General features: G+C 49.0%; 1 protein-coding gene across 2 annotated transcripts in view; it reads left to right on the top strand.

Annotated features, from left to right (window-relative positions):
- Positions 1-12,323: 12,323 nt before the first annotated feature.
- Positions 12,324-25,740, top strand: part of OGDHL (oxoglutarate dehydrogenase L) — a 26,291-nt gene continuing 12,874 nt past the window's right edge. Inside the window, exons 1-8 of one of the 2 annotated variants that reach the window (XM_082718688.1) lie at positions 12,324-12,411; positions 16,241-16,445; positions 18,296-18,454; positions 22,011-22,113; positions 22,529-22,644; positions 22,748-22,902; positions 23,646-23,792; positions 25,221-25,311. In XM_082718688.1, the coding sequence (XP_082574814.1) occupies positions 16,242-16,445; positions 18,296-18,454; positions 22,011-22,113; positions 22,529-22,644; positions 22,748-22,902; positions 23,646-23,792; positions 25,221-25,311 (975 nt within the window). In that variant the 5' untranslated portion in view covers positions 12,324-12,411; position 16,241. The remainder of the gene's footprint in view (positions 12,412-16,240; positions 16,446-18,295; positions 18,455-22,010; positions 22,114-22,528; positions 22,645-22,747; positions 22,903-23,645; positions 23,793-25,220; positions 25,312-25,740) is intronic. The other variant, XM_082718687.1, reaches the window with a different exon arrangement.

Genomic DNA, 25,740 nt, shown 5'->3' with positions numbered 1-25,740 from the left:
CCTGATATAGATCCTGATAGATCCTGATTCGGTATGATGCTGATGTCTCTGGTTTGTAGACCCCCAACCTGAAGAGCAAGGGCGTGACAATGGTGGAACCCAATTCCTAGAAGATGTTGAGCACTCCTGTTCCTTGGTCTCTGAGCTTGAAACTTAAGGCCTGTTCCCTAAGGTTTCCTTTAAGGTTAGCAGAGACCCTCTTTCTAGCTGTAATTCACAGTGTGAAGAATGACAAATATCTCCTTCCCCCTCCCTGGTCAACCACTGAGAATATGTTGAAAACTCTTTTGGGTGGTGGAGTTTAAATAATGACACATATGTGACTATGTTTCAATAGCTCATTTCTTCCTTATGAAATCAATCTGACCCCAACCAAAAATGGCATTGATTATTCCCTAAGGCCATTCTAGAGCTCACATGCTTCATGTAATACAAGAGACTATCCCAATTTTTTTTTAAGATTTTATTTATTTATTTGACAGACAGAGATAACAAATAGGCAGAGAGGCAGGGAGAAGCAGGTTCCCTGCAGAGCAGAGAGCCTGATGCAGGGCTCGATCCCAGGACCCCGAGATCATGACCTGAGCCAAAGGCAGAGGCTTAACCCACTGAGCCACCCAGGTGCCCCAAGACTATCCCAATCTTATGAACTAACCTCAGCCTATACTTTCTCCTTGCTTCCACTGGAAGTTAACTATACTGCTATAATTTCTAAGTCACTGTGCTTAGAGTTGCCTAAATATTTTTCAGGAAAACAAAAAATGGATCAATAAGAGTCAGGAAATGAGGGCTGGCTAGAACAGTTGGTGAAGCACGCAATTCTTGATGTTGGGGTTGTGAGTTCAAGTCCCTTGTTGGGTGTAGAGATTACTTAAAAAAAATCTAAAGAAAAAAAAAAGAGTCAGAAAGCTAGGTTTCTTAACTTCTCTTATAATGTAAAAGCAAGTAAAGCAAATGGCACTTGCATTCATAATTTGTAGATTCATTGGAATTCAGGGCTCAGGGATAAGGCTGAATCTGGCATGCCCAGATTAGGGTAATTTGTTCAATGCTGCAATGTTTAAGATGAGCCAGGAAAATTTGTTACATAATGAGAAGTACTTTTGATATTCTTAAGTAAAAAGGGATTCTGTGAGTTAAGAAAACAATATAACAACTGTGTTAAAAGTTTGAAAACTAAGGAAGAAAGGAAGGAAAACACTAAATAATAAACTCAACTGAGTGAGAGTTTGAGTGAGAGAATATGAATGTTTTTCCTCTTACTTTTTCTGGTGCTTTTAAATGTTTCTATAATGAGCAGGTATTGGCATTGAAATTTAAAAACATCTTGGCTCTAAAAACAACTCAGTTAAGAGTTTCTGCTTTATCTGATTTGTTGATCACCTCAGTATTTTTTCCTTTCCTTTTATTCGTTAAGTCTCTGTCCTGTCTTCTCTGAATATTCGTGGCTGCAGGCTCTTCCTGAACCTGCTGAGAATGACCTATGTCCTGAAACGACCTCAGAACCATCAATAAAGCAGGGGTTGCCTATGTCTCTCCTCTTGAGCTCACAGTAGTTCTCCAAGGGCAGTGAGGAAACAAAATTCTCTTGGCCTCAAGTGATAATAAGGCCCAGCTCTGCAAAAAGCAGGGTTTCCTGAACGATGGTAATCCCCTTCCTGAGAGGCATGAGCGGTCTTGGGCACACCTGAGGACCTGGACCACACCCTTGGCTCTTTCTCCCTCAGTCCCCACCACCAAACTATCCCACCTACGGGTTACAGTGCTAGGGGCGCCTTCCCCAGGAGGGGCTGGCACACTGGCAGTTCATACAGGCCTCCACTGAGGGGCTCCCTCCTTGCCTCTGGCTTGTTTCCTACCAGTCCTTCCACCACCCCTCAGAATGACTTTCTAAAATAAAATCTAACCATATCCCCTACTTAAACCCTGAAGCGGCTCCACGGAGCTTTGTGTTTTGTTTTCATTTTAGTGAAGCATAGTTAACATACAATGTTGTATTAGTTTCAGGTGTACAACGTAGTGAATGGACAGCTCTAGACATACCCCATACTTACATGGTAAGTGTAGTTACCATCTGTTACTACACAACGTATTACAGTATTATTGACTCTATTCCCTATGCTATACTGTGGCCTCGAATGTTAGGTAGACATTTGAGGCCCTTCATTGGACCTGGTTGATGTCTCCATTCCATTGGATGCTGGGTCACCGAGACCCACCCTGCCCCCTCCTTTCGCCCCTCCCCAGACTTGTCTGACCCTTGCTTGCCCTCCAGACCTTTGCCCACAACATACCCCTTCCGCTTCACTCCATTCTTTCCTTCTTCCCGTCCTGGAAACTCTGATGCATCTGTCCTCTTCCCCAGGCCCAAAGGGGGTCAGGCTACCTGGCCCTGCCTGGAGGGTTCTCATACACAAGGGCTCATATGGTGTGTGGGATTTCAAGCTGCCTGTCTCCATTTTAAGGGAAACTCGGGTCCCTCTTAAGAGAAATGCGGCTTTCTTACAGCGCAGGCAGTGTCTTCCCGCATCAGGGGCCTGGCTGGGCTGGATCTTCCCGGATACTCCCCGAGAAAGCCCATCAGAGTTAGGCACAAGGCTGCTGCCTCCCAGGCGCCCATTTCAACACATGGTCGGCGGCTTCCTGCCCCCACCTCTGAACACGCTGCGGGCTCCAGCTCAGGGCGAGTGGGGGGCGTGGTGGGGGGTGAGTGGTGGGCGAGGTGGGGGGTGAGGCTCAGGCAGGCGCGCGGTCTGAGGCTGAGGAGGGGAGCGCCTGCAGTAACCGCGGCTCGCAGGCTCAGAGCCTCCTGGGAGGCGGCGTTCTCGCCCTACGCTCTTGGCTGGGGTGAAGCTCGGACGCCGAAGAGCCTGTCGCGCGAAAGCGGGGAAAGGTCTCTTCAGCTCGTCCGTAGACGTAGGGACACCGCGGGGTGCAAAGCTCCGGAGGTCCGAGCGCACTGCGGGGCGTCACCAGCAGGGGGGGCCCGAGGCCGGCCCCAGAGAGCAGCCCCTCGGCGGCGCGGAGTTCCCGCCCAGCTTCCCTCGGCTCCGCTCTCTTGCTGTGTCTGTGGATCGCGTCTCTGTACTCACACGTGGGGGGAGGATGTCTGCCCCCAACCTGCCTTTGCAGCCTCCCCTCCTTCCTCTACCTCTTCCCACTCTAGGAAAGGACCTCGCATCCCTTAAACAACTAGGCAAGGTCGCGTCCTTGGGGCTTTCCTTCCCGCGGCTTCTGCCCGCGTTCACCCCGTACACAGCCTGTAAGTCTTACGTAGTTCAGGGCTCCAGCCCAAAGGCCCTCTCACTTCCTTACTCCTGCTCACCCTACCCAATGAGGGCTTCCCCGAGCTCCCAGTTCCACTAACTGATATCGCCGAGCCCGCCCGAGGCCTCACGCAGGCAGCATCCAATTGCTCCTCTGGGACAACAGTGGTTCACCAGCGGATGCCTGCCACGCGTAGTCCACACCGGAGTGGCAAGAAAGGAAGACGCTGGTGGTGGTGGTGATCGGCCACCTGCTCTCCCCCCACCTCTGGACTCTCAAGGAGGGGACTGCCTCAGGACTCCTCAGAGGAAGGCTGCACTTACTGAAGACGACACAGAGGAGCAGCCGCTGACGCGCAGGTGCCTGTAAGGACCTTGCAGCAGGTGCCCCAGCCTGGAGAGAGAACAAGGATTGTTGCTTCTTTCATTCCAGTGCCTGGCTGTGACCTCCCCTGGGGTCTTGCTGGGGGAGGTGGGAGGCCTCAGCTGCTGCCCGGGTGGTTGGAGGCAGTACTTGCATCCGAACCCTGCTGCTCCGAACAGAACCCAGAGTCACTGCCCTCTCTGGGTCTGCTCCCCCTGGCCAGGCACAGAGTGTAAAGCATCAGCTGGAGACAGACTTGAAGCAGAGGCTTGGCAACAGGGGTTCCATCTTCCAGGGATGAAGACCGCCTGTCCTCAGGAGGTTGGGAGCCAAGGTCCCATGCCACAGGCAGTGGAAACCTGTGGGAGGCAGCTATGACTGTGTGGAACTAGTCAAAGTGTCTCTGGGGCCTTCCTGTGGAGCTGACCACTCCAGGCTTGTGCCCAGACTAATGTTCATCACAGCTTTATCAGAGAAAGCCTGTTCTCCACTCTGGGCACATGCAGATAATTTTTAATGCTTTATGTTTTGGAACAGCTTGCTTTTCTTTTTCTTTTTTTAAAAGATTGTATTTATTTATTTGACAGAGAGAGACACAGCAAGAGAGAGAACACAAGCAGGGGCAGTGGGAGAGGAAGAAGCAGGCTTCCCGCTGAGCAGGGACCACCCCCACCCCATGCAATGTGGGGCTCCATCCCAGGATCCTGAGATCATGACCCGAGCTGAGTCAAAGGCAGACGCTTAATGACTGAGCCACTCAGGTGCCCCTACAACTTGTTTTTCTTAAGGTGGTAAAAGTTCCCCTTTTAATTCCTTTTTGGAGTGATAAAATGTTCACAAATTGACTGCGATGATGCCTTATTCCCAACTCTGGGAATATACTAAGAATCATTTTAAATTGGTGAATTGCATGGTATACAAATTATATCTCAATCAAGTTAGCGCAGAAATGAAGCCACACAAATATGTCCAATTGAGTTTTGACAAACGTACAGAAGTAGTTCAATGGAGGAAGTGAGATAGGGAAACTGAAGGGACCCCATGAAACACTGCATTTGCTCCTTTTCCTGCTTCTACTTTTGCTAGGACCTGCACCCTTGCCTTACACCTGCCTTATAGGATAGATTGTGTATGTCCTCCTCGTCAAGGTCAAGGAGTTAATGATTTCTTTGGAGTCCTGTAGCATTATAGATAACACCAAAGGAGTGGCTGGGCAAGGTTGTCATGCCCAGACCACCAACTCTAGACACCTCGATGCCAGAACCCCCAGTTCCAGGCATGAGTGACTTATGGAGGACACCTGAACACTTGTCCTTATTTTGACCAGTTCCTGGATGCTTGAGAGGGCACCTATACCAAGACACCATCTCAGTAAACCTTCCAAACACCAACCAAAGATGAGGCTTTCTCTCCTTCCCTTTCTGAGTCTGCCAGACACTCGGTCAGTTATACTGTGTCACTGATGCCATTCAATAAACTGCTCTCACTTTCTCTCAGTTTGGATTTGATTTCTACTCTGTGCAAAGCCAAGGACCCCCTTGACTGGTCTTGTGGGAACCCTTCTGGGTTCTCAGACCTGGCCACACTATATCAGAAGGATTGCGTTTTCAACAAATTATGCTGGAGCAATTGCCTTTCTATAGGCAAAACAAACAAACAAACAAGAATCTCAACCTGTCTCACACCTTACAAAAAAGTTAACTTAAAATAGATGATGAGCTTAAATATAATTATAAAAATAAAAGACTTTTTGGGGAAAAAAAGAAACTCTTTAGAATCCAGGGCTAGACAAAAAAATTCTTAGACTGGAAGCCAAAAATATGAACCATAAAGTTAAAAAACTGGACTCTACAAGAATTGAAAACTTTTGTCCAGTGTAAGACCCTCTTAAGAAGATGAAAAGACAAGCTGCAGACTGGGAGAAATATTTGCAAATCACAGGGCTGACCAATGACTAGTATCTAGACTATAAAAAGAACTCTCAAAGCTCAATTGTTTAAAAAAAAAAAGCATCCAATTAGAAAAAGGAATAAAAGACACTTCACTGATGATGAGTGAATTGGCAAGCAAGCCCTGAAAAGATGTTCATTAGCCATCAGGGAAATGCAAAGTAAAGCCATAATATCATTACAGAGCCATTGGAAAGGCTAAAATTAAAAAAAAAGATAGTGACCTCATCAAATGTAGTTATGGGCATCATGAGGGATCCTCCTGTTATGGAAATATATTGTATCTTGACTGTATCATTGTCAGTATCCTGGTTGTGATATTGTACTATAGGTTTGCAAGACATTACCACTAGGAGAAACTGGGTAAAGAGTACACAGGATCTCTCTGAATTATTTCTTACAACTATAAGTGAATTTGCAAGCATCTCAAAATAGGAAGTTTAAGACTAAAAATGTCTACTATCCATATCTCTGAATTTAATCAATTTGCTTTAGGACAATTGCGTGCATAGATTAAGATTAATTAGAACGTATCTTAAAGGATGATGGACTGGTTTGAAGCTATTGGGACCTGAATTAATGAAGCTTTCTTTCATACATAGGTCCCCACCCCCCAAGCACTAAAGGGAAAGAGTTTGGAGAAGTGGGAGGTGGGACTCCTTTGGGGCTGAGGCTTGTCCAGAGAAGTTCTCAACAGCCTGGTGCCTTCTGGGTTGGGGCCTCTCTAGCGGAGGGTGTGAAGCATGTGAAAGATAGACTGGCTCATAGAAAGAGCCAAGATGAAGAGGGAGGAGGCCCAGCCTCTGCCCCTGGCCATGTTCTATGATCCTGGGCAAATATCAGAATCTCAGTGGGTTCTCAGCTACCAGCTCCATTAAAGGGGTATTGAGACTAGAACTGGCAGTCTCAGAGTTCTACTCTGATATTTCTTCATTGATACACAGATACACTGCCTTCACCTATGTAGTTGTTTATAAGTGACCTCTGCAAATGTCAGTTTTTTGGTCTCTTAAATGTAAAGATTGAGATCTAACCATCTAACCCAGCTCTCTATTGGGAGCAGTAATCACAGTGGCAAACAAAGCAAACAGTGTGAGGTCTGGCCAGAGGCCACAGAGAATGACTCATATTGAAATAAAAAAAAATATGTTACTGTAGGAAGCACCAAAAAAATTTTATTATTATATACTTGCAGTCATTAAAGTGAGGTTTATAAATATCTGATCACATGGGGGAATGCTTTAGTTATCCTAAATAAGTGAAGGATGATCTCAACTGTTTGTGTAAAAATACATTTAAAAAGGTGAGGATAGAGGCACCTGGGTGGCTCAGTTGGTTGAGATACTGCCTTCAACTCAGGTCATGATCCCAGGGTCCTGGGATGGAGCCCTGTAATCGGGCTCCCTGCTCCGCAGCTGGAAGCCTGCTTTTCCCTCTCCCACTCCCCCTGCTTGTGTTCCCTCTCTCGCTGTGTCTCTCTCTGTCAAATAAATAAATCTTTAAAAAAAAAAGTGAGGATTAAAATCTGCCCAGAAGCTAACAGTATTTGCCTTGTGCTGATGACCTGTCCCCACTGATAGCTCTCTTCAAAATAATAATAATATAATGGTGGGATGGGAGAGGAATTTAATGGATGGGATGGGGAAGAAAAGATGGGAGAGGAAAAGAATGGAAGAAATGTACTCAAACTGTAAGCAGACTTTAGTGGGGAGCTAACAGAGAGGGTAAAATGGGGCCATTCCTACCCTGCATGAGGATAGAAAGAGTTCTGCCCTAGAAGATGGAATTGAGGGAAAACCCTGGAGTTCTGAGTGGTTCTCAAATCAAGGAATGGGGCCACCAACGATAGCACTGTATTCATTTTCTCACCATAACAAAGTATCACAGAATGGAGGTTTAAACAACAGAAATGTGCTTATTTTTTCACAGTTCTGGAGGCCAGAAATCCAAGATCAAGTTGTCATCCGGGTTGATATCTTCTGAGGCTTCTTTCCTTGGCTTGCAGATAGATGTTTTCTCCCTCTCTTCTCATATGATGTTCTGTGTGTGTGCGCAGATGACTGTGTCCAAATTTTCTCTTCGTACACGGACACCAGTCATATTGGATTAGAGCCCATTTTAACTTCATTACCTCCTTGGCAAACTTATCTCCAAATCAGATTACATTACAAGGTACTGGGGATTAGGACACCAAAGTATTAATTTTGGCCGGGGAAGGGGGGATACAATTCAAGCCATGACAAGCATAAATTACCATATGACTAAAGCATCTGTAGACAAAGTTAAAAGACAAGTGACAGAGGAAGAGAAATAAATATTTACAACATTTAAAACCTGCAAAGAATTCTTATTCAGAATATATATACAGAGCTTATTGAATCAGTAAAAAAAATGTAAACAGTTCAATAGAAAAATGGACAAAACATGAATAGGAAATTCATAGGAAAGGAATACAAAATTATCAACATACAAGGTTTTCAACCTTACTTATCAGTTTCATGCAAACTAAAACAAAGTGCTGTTTTTTCATCTATCAGATGGGCACAAATTAAAAACACTGATAATAACAAGTCTTGTTAGGAAGGAAGTAGGAAGTTAGTAAGGAAGTAGGAACTCTCAAATGCTAATGGCAAACAAATAAGAATAGTGTTACCATTCTTATTACAGTACCTATTAAAATGTAAAACATGCATATCTTTTAGTCCAATGTTAAACTTCTAGGAACCAACGTTACCAAAAAAGTTGCACATATTCTAAAGGATATATGTAAAAGGACTTTTATTTCTGTAAATGTCAAAAACAAAGTAAATGTTGGGGTTCCTTGGTGGCTTAGTCGGTTAAGCATCTGACTCTTGATTTCAGCTCAGGTCATGGTCTTGTCATGATTTCATGGTCGTGAGATGGAGCCCCATGTGCGGCTCCCTCTCAGTGGGGAGTCTGCTTCTCTCCTTTTCCCTCTCCTTCTGTTTCTCCTCCTCATGCATGCTCTCTCTCTAAAATGAATAAATATATCTTAAAAAAAAACAATCTAAATGTTCATTCAATGGGAGAGAAGTTAAATACAACCATTATACACGCCTACATTGAATGCAATATATCCATTAAAATGAACGAGGTGGTCCCACACATACTGAGATTAAAACAAAGATCTTTAAGACAAGAGGGAAAAAAGAAGTTAATTGCAGAACTATATTCTCATGGATCTATTTAATGTTTCTGTAAATGTGTATTTTGTATAGTAGTCATAGTACACAATTTTGTAAAAATGTTTACCAAACTGTGGCCATGCCTCAAAGCTTCTCAGTCTTCTGAGAATGGCAGCTATCCTCATGGGAGCCTTGATTGTCCCAATGTTTGCTTTAATCAGTGTAATTAGCAGAACATCAATTAGGCTGGAAGACCTGGCAGCCCTGCAGTCTTCCACAGCAGTGCCTTCTGTTCTTGGCTGCCCCACCCAGCCCCTTTGGTGACTCAGCTTCCCACCATAGCATGGTTTTCTCTCCCTCCATGGCTCTTTGTTTTTCTCTCATGAACTCTAAAGACCACTGTGGGCAAATGGGAAACTGTGGAGACCTTTGATTTCCTGGGGTTTTGTTCCTGCCTGTTGCTCTACATCACACTCTTTCTTTCTTTCTTTCTTTTTTAAGATTTTATTTATTTATTTGATAGAGAGAGATCAGTAGGCAGAGAGGCAGGCAGAGAGAGATGGAGAAGCAGACTTATTGCTTGTGGAGCAGAGAACCCGATGTGGGGCTCGGTTCCAGAACTCTGAGATCACGACCTGAGCGGAAGGCAGAGACTTTAACCCACTGAGCTACTCAGGTGCCCCCACACTCTTTCTTAAGTAGCTTCTTGGTAGATGCAACCTGTAAATTTTCTGTTACTCTCCCCAACCTGCATCTCCTTCTGTTTCCCAGTTTATTCAGAGGTTCCATTTCCTGCCCCCAACACCTCACCAAAGCCAGAAATCAGTGAGTTATCATTACCCCCACCACTCAAGCTTCATTAAGTACTAAGCCCTGCAGAACCAATTCTTAAATGTTTCTCACATCTGTATCCTTTTTTCTCTCTCTCTACTGAGAGTGCATTATTGTCTCTCACCTGGATATATTTTCACTCTCACTTTTTACCACTCTATCCTCCTTCCAGTTGCCAGAGAAAGCTTTGTAAAAATAAAATCCGACATGTCCTTCACAGCTTAAAATGTTGGTGGTGTCCCATGGCATACTGGAGAGTCCAAACTCCTTGACATATGGTGTAAAGACCAGTTCTGAGAGGTCTGGGGGGCTCAGTTGGTTAAGTGTCTGCTTTCAGCTCAGGTCATGATATCAGGGTCCTGGAATGGAGCCCCACATCAGGCTCCCTGCTCAGCGGGGAGTCTGCTTTTCCCTCTCCCATTGCTCCTCCCCCTGCTTGCACTCTCTCTCCCTCTCAAATAAATAAATAAAATCTTAAAAAAAAAACACAACAAACAAACAAAAACAAAAACAGTTTCACTGGCCTAGGCCACCAGTCTTGTATACATGTAGGTCGTTCTAATCCCCCTAGTCCTTCATATAACTCTGTATAGGTATACATAACCTAATTTTGTATAGGCGCTTTCCTGCTAAAGGTCATCAGTGCACATGTGTTGATTTTTCCTCCCCAGCACCCACTCCTATTTCTTGTGGTACCAGCATCCTAATAACTATCTGCTTTTGTTTCTTAACCCACATGTGTTTCAGATGAGTCACCTCCGGCCTCTATCTCCCACTTCAGGCCAGACCAGATCTTTTTGCTTCTTTGCTCCGGGAATTTGAGTTTTGAACATCATAACAGCCTTGAAGAGATAGTCCATTTCTGGCTCAGCCCTGTTTCCTGAGACTAACTCCTGAGTTTTCCTTTGAATCTATGAATTGACAACCTTCCTATCAACTCCTTTTTGGAATAAGCCTGCCAGGTAATTTTCTAATGCTTTTAATTAAAGAAATCTCAATGAACCCTGACCGTCTGTAGCAGATAATTCTTCCTTATCATTCAGGATCCAGATTAAGTGTCCATTTTTTCATTCATTTATTCATCCAACAGGTATTTGCTGAAAACAGACTATGAGTTGGGCACTGTGCTATGTGCTAGGGATTTAATAGTAAATTGAATAGGTATGGTCTTTGGCCATATGGACCTTAAAATATCTCCAAATAAACGACTTTTGTGGGACCTTCAGATGTAGAGGGTAGAATTAATTATATTCCTCCATTCATGGTATCTTACAGTATTGGTATGGGCAATCAGTTAATTACCTCATATCTATATCCCACAACTGGCAACCATATTCATGTGTTTTATATATATTTAAATGTATTCTTGTGAAAAGTATAGTGTAGTTTCATGACCGTGTGCTTTTAGTTAACAGAAAAACTATTACATCGTATGTTTTTGTAGTTTTCCAATTTTCTACATTAAGCATTGTAATATGCCCACAGTAACTGAGATGACATAATGGGCCTTATGAGCAAATCTAAGGACTTTGACTTTTACTTCTAGTAAAATGGGAGGTCATTTGACGGTTTTGAGCAGAGAGCAACATGATTTCGTATTTTACAAGGAAAATTCTGATGTGTTGAGAGTAAATGAGAGGGGGGCTTTGCCAATAATCCATGGGAGAGGGGCACCTGGGAGGCTCAGTGGGTTAAGCCTCTGCCTTCAGCTCAGGTCATGATCTCAGGGTCCTGGGATCCAGTTCAGATTGGGCTCTTTGCTCAGTAGGGAGCCTGCTTCCCCCTCTCTCTTTGCCTGCTTCTCTGCCTACTTGTGATCTCTCTCTGTCAAATAAATAAATACAATCTTTAAAAAAATATAATCCATGGAAGAGTTGATGGTAGTTGAACCACCGACACAACAAACTCCTGTGTATAAACAAGAACAAAACCCCAGAGAAATACAACAGGAAACCCTCAAAACTAACAGAAAATGTGAAATGCAAATCACTGATATTCAGGGAAGTGCAGCTGAAAACAACTATATGATGTTACATCTGTTATTCTGGGAAAAGTTGTAAAGCTGGGTGCTGCCAAATGTTGGCTGGGATGTAAGGACTTAAAAGTCCTCTTGCACTCCTACTGAGAATCTAGAATTGAACAACAATGTGACGCTGCTGAGTTGTTAAGTATACACAAAACCATGACCGAGCAATTCAACTTCTGCTTATATATTACAGAGAAAATTTCACACAGGTTCATAAGAGAATATGTAGGAAGATGTTTATTGCAGTATTGTTTGTGGCAACAGGGAGGTGAAGGCAATCTAGGTCTCCATCACTGGCACGATGGAAGGGTAAAAGGTGTATCAGGCTTTACGGTAACCACTTTATATGCATTATCTCTTTTCTTCAAAACAACCCTAAGTCAATGATACTTTTAATAGCATACAGTTTTACAGGAAATAAAACGGAAACTATCCTTCCATGCACACAAATGACTGGTTATTTTCTAGGACATTTTCCTTAGTGTTCGTTTAAGGACATTGGAATTCAGGGGCTCAGAGCCACAGCAGGTGTCCCAGTCATACGGAGTTTTCTCACCCTGTGGTCTTTGGGATCTTCACTCTTCCCGGGCCCGGGAGACTTTGGGCGTGCCTGGGCTGTCAGCACCGCGGACAGCGCCAGCGGGTGAAGGGGCGGGGCGTACACAGAGACGTCACGACGCGCGGAGTCTCCCGGGCGCGCGCTCTCGAGCGGCCGGCGCTGCCGCGTCATGTGACCCAGGTAATTGGCTGGGCGAGCCGCGCACCCCCTGCGCGCAGCCCCTGACTTGCGGCTTCTTGGACTGCGCTGCTGCGCGGACCCGCCGGCCGGGTGAGCGCGGCGGCCCCGCCACCCCGGGTCTATGCACCTCCTCTATTCCTGCCTTCTCGGGGGCGGTCCCTCTGCTCTCGGGTCCTAGGGAGCCGCTATCCGGGGTCCTGAGCTGGGCCCCGTCGGCGGTGGCGGGGGTGGGGGAGTGAGCGTGACCTTGGCTCCGCCCTTGTTTGGCCGCGGCCTCTTCAAGGACCCTCAGCCGTTCGCGCAAGTTCGACCCTGTGAATGCAGTGTTTTGCGTGAAGGAGAGCCTTGTGAACGGTGGGGTTTCGGGCTTCAGCGTGGGTTCTCCAGTCCGAAGACCATAGAATGACCAGGCTGCCTTTTGTGGCCTTGGGGGAGGGGGGTGCCGTCTGCTTTTCCTCACCCTCTCAAAGGGCTGGCCTGCGGACAGCTGCGGAGCTGGTGATGGAGAGGGTCCCGCGTTATGTACCTGGTGGGACACATTGGCAGTTTTTCAAGTCTCGGGACCTCTTGGGGGCGGGCCCTTATAGACTGCTTTAACTATGGTCTCTGCTTACAGATGAGAAAACTGAGGCCTTGAGAGAGGCAGGATGGGCCAGAGGTTGCGCCAGCCTGGGAAGTGCTTCTCTCGTCCCCAGGGAGATGTTGGGGGAGAGGGGAAGATGCAGCGGGGTGCAGTGGCATCAACCAGACTCTAAGGGTCCCACTCTGACCCCCCCTCCCCCTCCACCTAGGGGCCCAAGCCCGCCCTTGCGGCCTCTCCCCCTGCACCTCCTTACACATGCCCTAGGCTCTTGGAACAGGTCCCGGTTACCTTTGTACTTTTTATAACCTCTGAGCTTTAGCTCAGGCCCTCTGTCTCTGCCAGTGAAATAAGCACACCCCTCCCTGCCCTACTCCTTACCTTGGAGTCTGCCTTCTTTTGGGTTCAGCCAACTAGAGTTGGTTTTATTCCTGAGAAAAGCCCACCCAGATCTCAGAATGTGGGACCAGAGTACACCTGCAGCAGTGTGAATCCAGCCTCCTTTGCTGCCTGGCTTCAAGGTCTTGGGGAGGGCCTTCCCCTCTTTGGATCTGTCTTAACTCATCTCTGCAGTGGACATAGGGGAGGGCAGTCCACACCAGGGCAGCCTGGACAGGGCCTTGTGTGTGGGAGGGTTCCTGGATGGCATGTCTATGGTTGTGGGGGTGGGGATGGGGATAGTACTAACCTTGTCCATAGAAAGGTGACTCCCAAGAGCTGCCCAGAGCAACCTACCTATTTGTCTACCAGGGACTGGGCTGGGCAGGTGGTTCACAGGATGCCTGACTCTTAACTCTTTGCTACTGCCTTTACCTGTATGGGCAGGATGTGGCAGGGCTGGCTTGGGCTCTGGCTGGGGTTGATTCTGTTTCCACCCCTCCAGGGCTCTTGGGTCCTCAAGCCCTGCCAGAATGGGGGCAGGGGTGGCCAGCTGGCTTTCCTCCTGCCAGCCTGGGTGAAGGCCATAGCAGTGTCCAATAGCTGCTCCAGACCATTCAGTGTTTGTAAAACACAGTGTTCCTGCACTAGGGCCACTGGACACAGCCAGGCTTGGTCACTGCTACCCGAGCCATCCCGTTCCCCTGTGTGGGTGGGGGTGGGGGTGAGTGCGGTTGCGGGTAGAGAGTTCACTTTTGTTGGAAAGTGCATGTGGTTAAGGGAAATCTGGGTTTACATTTTGACTCTGCAGTGAGGAGGGCACAGGCTCTGGAGCCACACAGAGCCCCATCACTCGCCACCTTCTCACTTTGTGCCTCAGTTTCCTTTTTATAAGGTGGGGCTACTCTAAGTGCCCACCACATGAGATTGTTAAGGGGGTGAGTGAACACAGTGCCTGCACCAGAGTCCGTGCTCACAGACCGTGTGCTCTTTTATTCCTGCAATGAATGGTCTTAGTGTCCAGTTTCCTTTGCTTTAGAATGGGATGATAGAACTTCCTGGCTTGTTTCCATTCTTTTGATGTCCTAGGCCAGTTTGTCTTGTGTCTCTCCCTCATTGCCTATGGTCACTTGGGCCCAGTCAGCCCTGTACTTGTATTTGTCTAGGGACAGTCAGAGGTAGAGTAGGGGTTGGGACCCTGGTACTCTGACCCCAGAGCCCAGGCTTTCCAGGGAGATCGAGCCCCTAGGGGCCCTTGCTGTGGAGCCTGGAATCATTGGCTGGTGGGGCTGGGCTTATAGCCCAAAGCTTCAGGGCTCAGCATGAGAAGCTTGGGGGTACTGTGGGCTTAGGTTCCAGCTGAACCCACCCTCTGCCTCCCTTCACTGGACTATACTTTTGCTTTTTAATTTGCTCTGTTTAGATTTCTCCTGGCTTCCTGGAGGAGCCTACTCTTTCTCCCTTGAGAAGACCACCCTCCTCTCTTTGCTTCATGTGAGTTCGGAGGGAAAGGGGGAGGAAGCAGGCTGGAAGGGCTTGTAGAAGGCCAACCAGATAGTTCTGGGGAATTGATTGAGCTAAAGGGGTAGAGTGGAGGAGCCTTGTCTAGGTGTATTGGCTCAGGGCCAGGTAGGACCTGGGAGCCACTTATGCCCCAGAAGGCATGTTTTCTGGGACTGAGTTATGTAAAGGGAAGCAGGACCCCCTGCTTACGTGGCCTCTGGTGGGGTGGCTTTGGTCCTGCGCCCTACTCAAAGGCTAGGGTTCTCTGGGCAGAAGGGTGTTAATGAGGATTCAAGGGAAGCTGTTCTGTGTCCAGGCCATTCTCGGCTGGAGCAGAGGAGGGGGCTTTGCTCACAGTTGTGGAGGTGGGGTAGGGGAACAGAGGTCCTACTTTACATATCCTGCATAGGAGGAAGTGGCCTTAGTGGGCCCTGTCAACTCTAGTCTGGCCTGGCTAGGGAGCCCCAGGGCTTGCCAGGATTGGAGGAGGCTCTCAGGCCCTCAAAACTGTCCTCTGATGAAGGAGGAGGTGGAGGAAGCTAGTGTTTAAAACTGGTTATTCAGGAGTTTTTCCTGGCAAAGGGTTGAGATGAGCTACAGGTTCTCCATCCTCTCCAGCCTGTACGGATCCCCTAAGCTGTTGGTTATCCTGAGTGCTGTTGGTTCTGAGTGTAAACTATGGGCAGGGTAGGAGAGCCAGAGAGGGTGGCTCTGGCTGGGAGCTGGGGAGCTGGGCATGGGGCTGGCTTCTGATCTGCCTCTCAATATTTCCCCTGCCCTTCTCTGAGCCTCTGTTTTCCCCACTAGGAAGTGGGGTCATTAAGGCCTATAATTGGCTTTCTGGGCTGGTTTTGCAGTCAGAGGAAGACACTGTTCACTTCTGGTGACAGGGACCAGAGACTTGGCAGTGCCGTAGGCTTCCTGAGACAGTGCGGCCAGACCCCTTTCTTCAGGCTCTTTCCTGGCCAGGCATGGCACACACCAGCACCCCCCCCCCCCCCCCGCCCAGGACTCCCTTGCTCGAGTTTTAGGGTGGCCAGCTGTATGGCCCACTCTTTCTTGAGTGTAGTGCCCGCACATACCCTGGGACCTTCTGAGTGGGCTCCTGGTCCTGGGCTGAATGCTCCCTGAGCCAGCGCCTGGGTGAGGTACTTGTCTCTCTATCAGGCTTAGGGGGAGAGCAGCGAGGGAGTGTGGGCTGGAGTGAGTGGGGCACAGCAGGATTGGGGATCAGGGATGTTGAATAGCTGTTGGTGAAGTTGACTGAGCTGGGAGCTCCCACTAAGCAGTGACCCCAGGAGGGCTGGCCACCTGTCCTAGTCTCTTTTGTCCCATTGGTGCTGAGCCTGGGGCCACCTGCCCTGTAGAACCAACAAAAGCCAGAGGAGCCAGTAGCGGGTGCCAGAGCCTTTGTTCCGGTCCTGTGGTTTATGCCTCTCCCTCATTGCCCTTGTCCAGAATGAGTCAGCTGAGACTGCTGCCCTTCCGGCTTGGGGCGCAGGCCTCCAGGCTCCTGGCCCCACATGATGTCCAGATGTTCGGCTGGCGAAGCAGGTCGTCTGGGCCACCGGCTACCTTCCCGAGCAGCAAACGTGGAGGCAGCTCCAGTTACATGGAGGAGATGTACTTCGCCTGGTTGGAAAACCCCCAGAGCGTCCACAAGGTTGGCACCCCTACCTGTCTGCCATGCAGGAGGGAACCTTCTAGAGCCAGGCTGTCGAGGGGGTCCTGGGGAGAAGCACCTTGCCTGTCCTGTGATCTGGGCAGGTTCCTTTGCCTCTCAGCTCCTCCAGCGTTCCCGTTCATAAAAGTCTTGTCCTTGTGTTGGGTGAGGAGGGTCTGTGGCTGTCCCGTTGCTGACCCAGCCAGTCGGTGGTAGTCTGGCCTAGGAAGCCCCGATCCTGTCCTGCTCAGCCACACGTGGTCCAAGACCCACCCCTGCCCCCTTGTCATGGGGTGCTGTGCCCAGGAGGCTCTTTGTTGTGTAGTTAGGGCCAAAAGTGTTGACACAGGTACTGAGCTGATAAAATAAATACCTGCTGACTGCTAAAACAAACAAACAAACAAACAAACAAAAAAAAACACAAAAAATCAGATGACTGAACGAGGAGTGAGAAGTGAAGCTGCTCTCCCTTGTCTTCACGCACCCTCCGAGGAAGGTAATAACATGATTCAAAACCAGAAAGTGTGGGCTTACGTAATAAAAAGTCACCCTCCCCGTCCATCCCTGATCTGCTCAGTGCTCGCCTGTCTGTCCCCCAGTTTATTCTTAGTTTCTTCTGTATCCTTTCCGAGTTTCCGTAAGTAAATGTATTGCAAACATAACTCAGTTCACCCCTTTACACGACGGCCGGGCACTCTTCTCTCAGCATACATGGTCGAAATTTCCCGTGTCAGTGCCTCAAGGGGCTCAGTGTTCTTTTCTCCAGTTGTGTAGTGTTCCCTGGCATGGCTGTACCACCCCTGTCCCCACTGACAGACAACTCACTCATTTCCAGTCCCTGGCTGTCACCGCCGGTGCCACAGGGCGTCACTTAGTCCATTTGTCATCTTGGGTGTGCACCACTCTCTGCGGGATCAGTTCACCAAAGTTGGGTCACAGAAGGCTCCATGATACCATTTTTATGGGCATTGCCAAATTGCTTTCCAAAAGACTTGTGTGACTGGCTTCTCTCAGATGAGGGTGTGGAGAAAAAACACTTCTGTGTTCTTCTGGAACACGGAGCTGTTTGAGTATATGCATGTTTGCTTTTGGCTTCCACATGAATGGTATCAGTCACATCTCCTTCTGCTTGGTTCACTTTGCAGTGACATATCTTGGTGATGTTCTACATCCATAGTAATAAATGCACCTTTTTTTTTTTTTTTTAAGGCCACATAATTGCCCAGAATCGAAATGTACCATCATTTATTTAACCTGTTTCCTACTGGTCACCACTTAGATTCTTCTTAAAATTTTATTTTTGATTTATTTTTATTTTCAAGTAGTCTCTGTACCCAACATGGGGCTCAAACCTACAACCCAAGATCAAGAGTCACATGCTTTGCTGACAGAGGCAGCCACATGTTTCTAGATTTTTTTTTTTTAATGTTGTCATTTTTATAAACAGTCTCATAGGGAACATCCTCACACGTACATCCAGGCACACAAGTACATCTGTAGAAATTACTGAAACAGAATTGCTGGTTCAGAAGGTACATTCATTGAAGATGTTGAGGGCCTGGTTGCCAACCCACAGTGTGTGAGGGCATGTTCCCCAGCCGCTTTCACACCTGAGACCCCTGGGTCACAAGTTAGAGCCTTCCCCCAGCACCCTTCCAAGCTGAAGAGATCTGGGCTTAGGGTTGGGGGATCCTGGGCTGTTACAAGAGGTCTCGGCAGAGTCCTGGGAAGGCCCTAAGAGCTATAGTGGTGAAGGAACACCCAACACCCCTTGAAACCCCCAGGCAGGGCCACCTTCCACTCCTCCCAGGCCCCGACTTGACCATTTTCTTCTTTCTACTTCTGCCCAGTCCTGGGACAGCTTCTTCCGAAAAGCCAGTGAGGAAGGCGCCTGGGATCCGGCTCAGCCGCGGTTCCCTGAGAGCAGGCCGGCAGTCTCCAGTCGGACTGAGACCAGCAAGCTGGTAGAAGACCATCTGGCTGTGCAGTCTCTGATCCGGGCCTACCAGGTGAGTGGCGGGGAATGCCCAGGTAGGGAGACCTGGCTTCTGGCGTGTGGCCAGGTGCTGCTGGGAAGGGGACTGACTGGGAAGGGGGCTGACTTAGCTCCAGTCATCTCCTCTGGAGAGCCTTTCTCTGCGTCCTGTCGTCCTGTCAGGTGGCTCTCGCTCTTCCCATGACTCGTTATCATGTAACTGTCCATATCACTAACCACGCCCTGGTGTTTGGTCTGGTCTTTCCTGTGGAGTGCTGTCTCACTCACCTGTATGCCCCACGCACCTACAGGATTTACTTAGTAATCAGTCTTGCTAAAGATTTGAAAATTGAGTAGATTGACCCTGTTCGTGTCTGTTTTCTTGACTGAGCATTCCAGGAGGACTGGGACTGATACACAGCAGGTGCTTACTTAGGGTTTACTTTCAGGTTTATAATGATGCCTCACTCTCTACATGGATATATCAGGAAACAGCTCCTTCTCTACCGGCTGCTCTGTTCTGGAGACTTCAGCTCTCCCCTTCGGGCTCCCCAGGCTGGGCCCCTGCTCTGACAAAGCATCTTGATGAGGTGCCATAGTCTTGGTCTTGACCGAACAGGACTAATTGGAGAGGCCGCTCTGGGTTTTCCCTCCCTAACAAGTGTAATCATTTGGGATCTCTCTGGGAATCAGTGGCAGAAAGTATTTCCTAAGAGCAACTTGTCAGGCAGACCTGCAGAAGGAGGGACAAGGGCATTCCGGGCCCTTGGCAGAGACTCCCTGGGAAGGAGCAGCAAGCCTCCAAGCCTCCACAGGAGCCGGGGAGGGGAGGCCTTAGCCAATGGAAATGGTGCCTTGCCTCTGGGTTGGGGGAGGGGGCTGGGCAGCTGCACTTCCTGGGTACCAGTGACGCAGAGCAGGGCTGGGCCACCCTGCTGGCCTAAGGACCTGTGGATTACAGGCCACCTGCAAGCAAAAGAAGTAATAATTGTTCCTCTCGGCTGAATGAGTCAGAAAATGATCTAACCATTTCCTTTGAAAACCAAGAACAAAGAACAGAAAACTCCATGTTAAGTACAGGGTAACATTCCTCGTGCTGCCTCAGGGCCTTGTCCTCTCAGCACAGTTCTCAGCTCTTTCGGGGCTCTTTGTTCTTTAGCCTAGACGATGCCGGGAGAGTCCTTCCAACGGGGCAGTGTCTGAATTCTGGCCTGTTACTGTGTTTTTATGGGGTAGAAGTCTGCCAAAGGCTGTGCCTGATGTGAGGGAGTTCCTTCCTACCAGGGCGGCTATAGCTCCTTGCTCTTGTTTGACCTGCCGACAGACGGTGCTCAATTGTATAGCAAATCCCACCCCTATTACAGGGTCAGTCTCTAATCCTCTGTTACCACCTCGGGCCCTCACCTGTTGGCCGATGATTATGTTGAAGCCTATCCCAGACATACCATTTCATTCACCGAAGGTTTCAGCATGTATTTCTGTAGGTAAAGGCTCTTTCAAAATGTGCCATGATAGCGCCATCACCCCTAACAATGTTAACAATAATCCTAGGGGCATCAGATACCCGGTTGGTATTTACATTGTTTGTCTTTCAATTTTACTGCTTGAATGAATCAGGATCCAAATAAAGCCGTAGGTTGTGATAAGCTGATGCGGTTCTTAAGTCTCTCGTGCTCTCCAGATACCTCTCTGGTTTTTCTCTCTGTGTGTGTATGGGTGCGTGTTTTTCTTGTCATTCATTCATTCGTTCACTTATTTATTTATTGTGTGTGTGTGAGTGTTTGTGTGTGTGTGTAAGAAACCAGGTTGTTTGTGCTGTAGAGTTTTTCTGAGTCTGGATTTTGCTGATTGCATCCCCATGGTGTCACTTCATCTGTCCCTTTGTCCCGTGTAATTTCTGTAAATTGGTAATTACATCTAGAAGCTTTATCCAATATAGATTTGATTTTTTTGTTTCAAAATCAGCTTCCTGGTGGTGATGGGTACTTCATCAGTTGGCAGCTCTGGATAATTATTTCCTGGACACATTAATTCATTAGGAGTGGTAAAAAGGGTGATCATACTCCGTTTCTACCTTTCTTTGTTTATTACCTGAAATGTTTCCATCAGGGGAAACTTCCATTGTTAACCCCATGTATCCTAAGCTGCAAAGGGTACAGGAAAGGCAAGATCAGTGCTTGATTTTTCTTTTTATTGGCTGATTTTCGAAAGTGTTCGGTGTCCTCTGAAGATGGTCCAGGAAGGTTTTTCTCCTTTTAGTGTGATATGAATGTATGAATTTAAACCTATGTGATAAGTTTAATCTGTTACAGACACCATCCTTTCCATTGTCCACTTGTGTCCTTAATTCCCTTCCCCAGTAGTTGGAGTACCCCTTTGCTTTCTGGTCTGAGGGGACGCTCCGAGCTTGTCTTGCGCATTTCTGCCCCATCCTGGATGAGCCAGTTCTTCAGGGAATGCTGGGAGTGTCCCTGGCGTGGTCTGGTCGTGACTTCTGGGCCCTTTTAGTGGTTAGAGCCAGGAACTATGTACTTTTTTTTTTTTTTTAAAGATAACACATTTATGGGTTTATTCTGATGCCTCCGTGTACTTCAGATGCAGGACTTGGGGTTTTTTCTTCTCTCCATTAATCTTACATCACTGTCTTTTAAAGAAGCCAAAAGTAGAGGTTCCCAAAGACATCAATACCATGACTCACTTGATTTTCCCACAGTCTGTACACCACAGTTTTATGATATAACTCTTAATACAACCCCTACTGATTGGTAATTGAAATGAATTTGTAATATTTTTTTCCTGGAATTCTATTTGCCTTTCGGGGATATTCTGTTAGTCGATTGTGTAGTTATGTGACAAAATGGATGTGTGAATTCACTTGTTTTTGTTTTAATTTTTAAAACTTAATTTTGTTTTATATTATAGTGATATAAAATATTCACAAGATTCCCAAATCAAATCTTCGAAGCGAAATATATTCTTAAAAGTCTGGCCTCTAGCCCTGGCATTCTACCCTATTTTGTCCTTTTTCCACAAGTAATAGTTTTTCTTGTTTTATGATGTATTTGTCTAATGCATATATTTATTTGCATATATACAGATAAGTGCAAATGTGTATATTTTCTCGAATCTCCTCTTTCTTAGATAACGGCAAGTTTGCCACACATCCTTTTCTGCAGTTTGCTTTTTCGCTTAATGGTATTGTGTGGAGATGACCTCACTGCAGCCGAAAGGGACCTTTTTTACTACTCGTAGCAGCTCTATCATACTTCCTTGTCTGGGTTTCCCATATTCATATGACAGTCTTCTACTGATGGACATTTGTTTGTGACTGTCAGTACTACTGTAGTTAATTCTTTTGCATATGCATCCTCATTTTCAAAAGCTGCCTGTTGTGCTTTGAAACAGGTTGAGCTCCTGCCGCCTTAGTGCCTGAGGCCTGGGCAATTGTGCAGTGGCCGGGTGCTGGAGACAGGTGGAAGGTGGAGATTCTAAAGTGGGAGATGAGGGGCCAGGGCTCAGAACGTGGCTTTTAGTGAGAGTCCGTCCATCTGTGTCCCAGCCTGGCCCCAACCTTTTTCCCTTTCTCCCAGATCCGGGGGCACCATGTGGCCCAGCTGGACCCCCTGGGCATTCTGGATGCGGATCTGGACTCCTTTGTGCCCTCAGATTTAATCACAACCATCGATAAATTGGGTGAGAGTTCTTGTCGTTCTGGCAGCTCCAGAGCCAGCTGGTACCTGTAGCCCAGTGAGGGGCTCTGGAACTGACTTGTCTCTGGAGCTTGGGGCTCAGCAGCCAGCCCTAGAGGCTTTCTTCTGCCCTTTGCCCATCTACCTCCCTGTACTGTCTCCCCATCATCCCTAGCTGGTACACCATATTCAGCAACCTCAGAGACTCATCCCAGCACCCCCTTGTGGTAGAGGCTGGCCTCTGACTTTTGCCCTCCCTGGATCCTGTGGATAGGGTCCTTGAGCTTTAAGCCCCGAACTGGTGGGGGAGCACCAGGGACACTGTTGGAAGTTCCGGGGGTCCTGCTAGGTCCCACTCAGCCTGACCCCCCTCCCCTCCCCTCCCCTCTGCTGCCTGGGCTGTGTGTGTGCCTCATCAGCCTTCTATGACCTGCGGGAAGCTGACTTAGATAAGGAGTTCCAGCTGCCCACGACCACCTTCATCGGAGGGTCTGAACATACCCTTTCTCTGCGGGAGATCATTCGACGCCTGGAGGTGAGCTCTTTCTGGAGCCTACTAGAGGGAGGGCGGGTGCTGCCTTTTCAGAACAGTTGCCCCTCCTGCTGGCTCCTTGTGGAGTCCCTGCCTCTTCCCTCAGACTACCTACTGCCAGCACATCGGCCTAGAGTTCATGTTCATCAATGACGTGGAGCAGTGCCAGTGGATCCGGCAGAAGTTCGAGACGCCTGGCGTGATGCAGTTCTCCAGTGAGGAGAAGCGGACCCTGCTGGCCCGGCTGGTGCGCTCCATGAGGTCAGACCCACAGCCCTGCCCTGGGTGGCTGTGGTGATTGGAGGGGCTGCTCCAGGCTCTTCGAGAAGTCCCAGGCCCTGGTTAAGAAACTGGATCACTGGCAGGGGAAGTCAGGACTGGGTGGGCCTCGTCCCCTGGCCTCGGGGAAGCCCATAAGAGGAGCACGGGGGGCAGGTGGGCAGGGATGGGCTCCAGGAGCATATGACAGCAGGGGCAGAGGGGCAGAAAGTGGCTGTGGGAATGTTTGGATAAGAAGCTTTCCCTCCATGGAGCGAGCATCGCAGCACCTCCCTGCAGGCAGGGCGCCCCCTGGCTCTGCCTGCTGGCCATCTGAAGCTGGGTACACTGGGCTGCAGGGCCCTGAACAGCATGGGCTCAGCTGCCGGGTGCAGAGTGGATACCTGGTGGAAGTGCAGGCTGGAATATGAATTGAGTGGTGCAGGGTTCTTTGGAGCATGGAGAGGGAGCCCTGTGTAGTGTGTGTGTGCAGGATGGTGGTCTGGGAGCTGGGGGTGGGGGAGAGAAGGTGAGAGATGGGTTTGGGTGCAGGCAGAGGTCTTTGCTTGGGCTGGGAGGATGCCCAGCCTCTCCTCTGACCTATGCTCCTTATTGGCAGTTGTTGATGGCAGGTCCTGATGATGCAGAAGGAGGTGACTTTGCCACTTCCTCTGTCCCAGGCACCCACGAATAGCCCCTGTGAGCCCCATTCTCTCCATTCTTTCCCTTCTCCTCTCCCCAAGCAGATTTGAAGACTTCCTGGCCCGGAAATGGTCCTCCGAGAAGCGATTTGGCCTAGAGGGCTGTGAGGTCATGATCCCTGCCCTCAAGACCATCATTGACAAATCCAGTGAGATGGGGATCGAGAATGTCATCCTAGGGATGCCACACAGGTGGGCCCCCTTTCTGCTCCTCCACAGCCTATCTGTTCTCCAGGTCCAGCAGAAAGAGGTGGAAGGGAGGGGATGAAAATCAGAGCAGGAGTTTGGGTGGAACCTGGCGGGGAGAGGTGGGATGGCCTAAAAAGTTCTCAGTCCTTGGGCCCTAGAACCTGCTCATCACAAAGAGTTAGGCACTTGGCCAAGGGCGCAAGGAGGCAGGGACTCCTCGTGTTTGCTCAGACTCTGTTTCTCTCTCCCCATGTTGCCACTGTCCTCAGGAGCATCAGAATTTCAGAAAAGTGGTGTATTGTGCCTTTCAAGGTTCCTGTGGAGGGGTGTGTCCTAGGAAAGTGAGGGCCGGGTCTGGGCAGATGGCCTTGGGTTGGCATCCCCTGGACAAGGGGTCTGTGGAGGTGAGCTGAGGGCTTTTCCCCCCAGCTACAAGCTGACTGCGCATGGACTTGGAAGGCTGGCCCGGCAGCCTCTGAGCTGGAGCCTGTGGACTAGTGAAGCAGACAGCCTGGGGCCCGAGTCAGGGTGGCCAGGGGTCCTGGGGAACGGGGTGGAAGTGGACATGCTGAGCAGTCCCTGAAGCAGAGCCCCAGTATTTCCTATGGTCGTTTCCATCTGCTCACGGGTGGGCCAGTCCCGGACTGTACTAACATGAGGGGTGTCTAGGCATCCAGGTGCAATGTGAGAGGGTCCCCAACCTGTGGGGTGGCCTGCCAGGAGCCTGGGGCTGGTGTCTGCTGGTGGGGTATGGGGGTGAGCTCTGAGTCCTCCCCTGTGCCCTGGTCAGCCTGGTGCCCACCCGTGAATGAACTGTCTCCTGATGGGAAGTCCAGGCTGGACAAGAGAGTCTCTGGCTGCTTTCCTGTCCCTACCTTTAGACTTCAGCTCCTCTGGACAGGTCCCCCGTAACTTCTGACCTTAGAATCAGTCAAATTCCCTCTTCCCGTCCTGTGGCAACACACTGCTGGCTGAGCTGGGAGTCATGTATGAGCAGCTGTGATGCGTTAGCAGGTTGGGGTTGGGGTACTGGGTTAGGCTCCACTTCTGGATGATGGGGGTGGGTGGGGGGAGGGAGATGGGGTGCAGCAGGGAGGGAGGGGTGGGTGGCAGGAGTGGGGGCGTGTATATCCTGCCATGAGGCTGTGTGGCCATGAGGCTGGGTGGCTTCTGCTTATGAGGGCCCCCACAGTCGGAATGAGAGGTCCAGGGGTGTCTGGGGGAGCTGGCCAGCTAGAATCACTCATGGGCCTTGTAGATTGAGATGGACGAGAGGCTGGGCCTCCCTTGGGCTGTACACAGAGGGTTCCCCTGCCCCCCTCCCCCATGCTAATTCTGATAGCCCAGGTGGGCAGGCATGTGGGGGATGCTAGGGCCTACCAGGGAGGTGGCCTCTGTGCCAGATGAGAGTCCTACCACCTGTGGCTCCAGGGGCAGGCTGAATGTGCTGGCCAACGTGATTCGCAAGGACCTGGAGCAGATCTTCTGCCAGTTTGACCCCAAGCTGGAGGCAGCAGATGAGGTAGGTGCTGAGCCCTGGTCCCATTTATGTGGGCGGTGGACTAGGGAGGGGCTGGACCAGAAGTATCTAGGCTCAAGCAGACCTGGAGATGGATGGATATGTAGGAAAGTGGGAGAAAATGGGTGTGTTTGTGTGAGGTCCCTAAGGTGTTTTAGAGTGAGTACTGTGATCTCTGACAGCTGGGAGAGCCCTCAGGTAGTCCGGACCAGTGTCTTTATTTTCAGCTAGGGAAGCTAAGGCCCGGAGAGGTGCAGGGGAGGGCCTAAAGGCATTTATTTTGGCTGTGTGGTCTGATTCTGTTTGAAAGGTCCTGTGTACCAGCCCAGAAGGGTCTCTTACTCATATATTTGCCCAGGACAGCTTCCTGTGCCTGTTGCGGAGCAGAGGGAACATTTCTTTGCTCACACCCCGGCTCCTGGTCTGCACATA

Source organism: Mustela nivalis (genome assembly GCF_964662115.1).
Source record: "Mustela nivalis genome assembly, chromosome: 2".
Taxonomy (NCBI): Eukaryota; Metazoa; Chordata; class Mammalia; order Carnivora; family Mustelidae; genus Mustela; species Mustela nivalis.
Note: the sequence above shows the minus strand (reverse complement) of the source record. Positions and strands in the feature narration are given on the sequence as shown.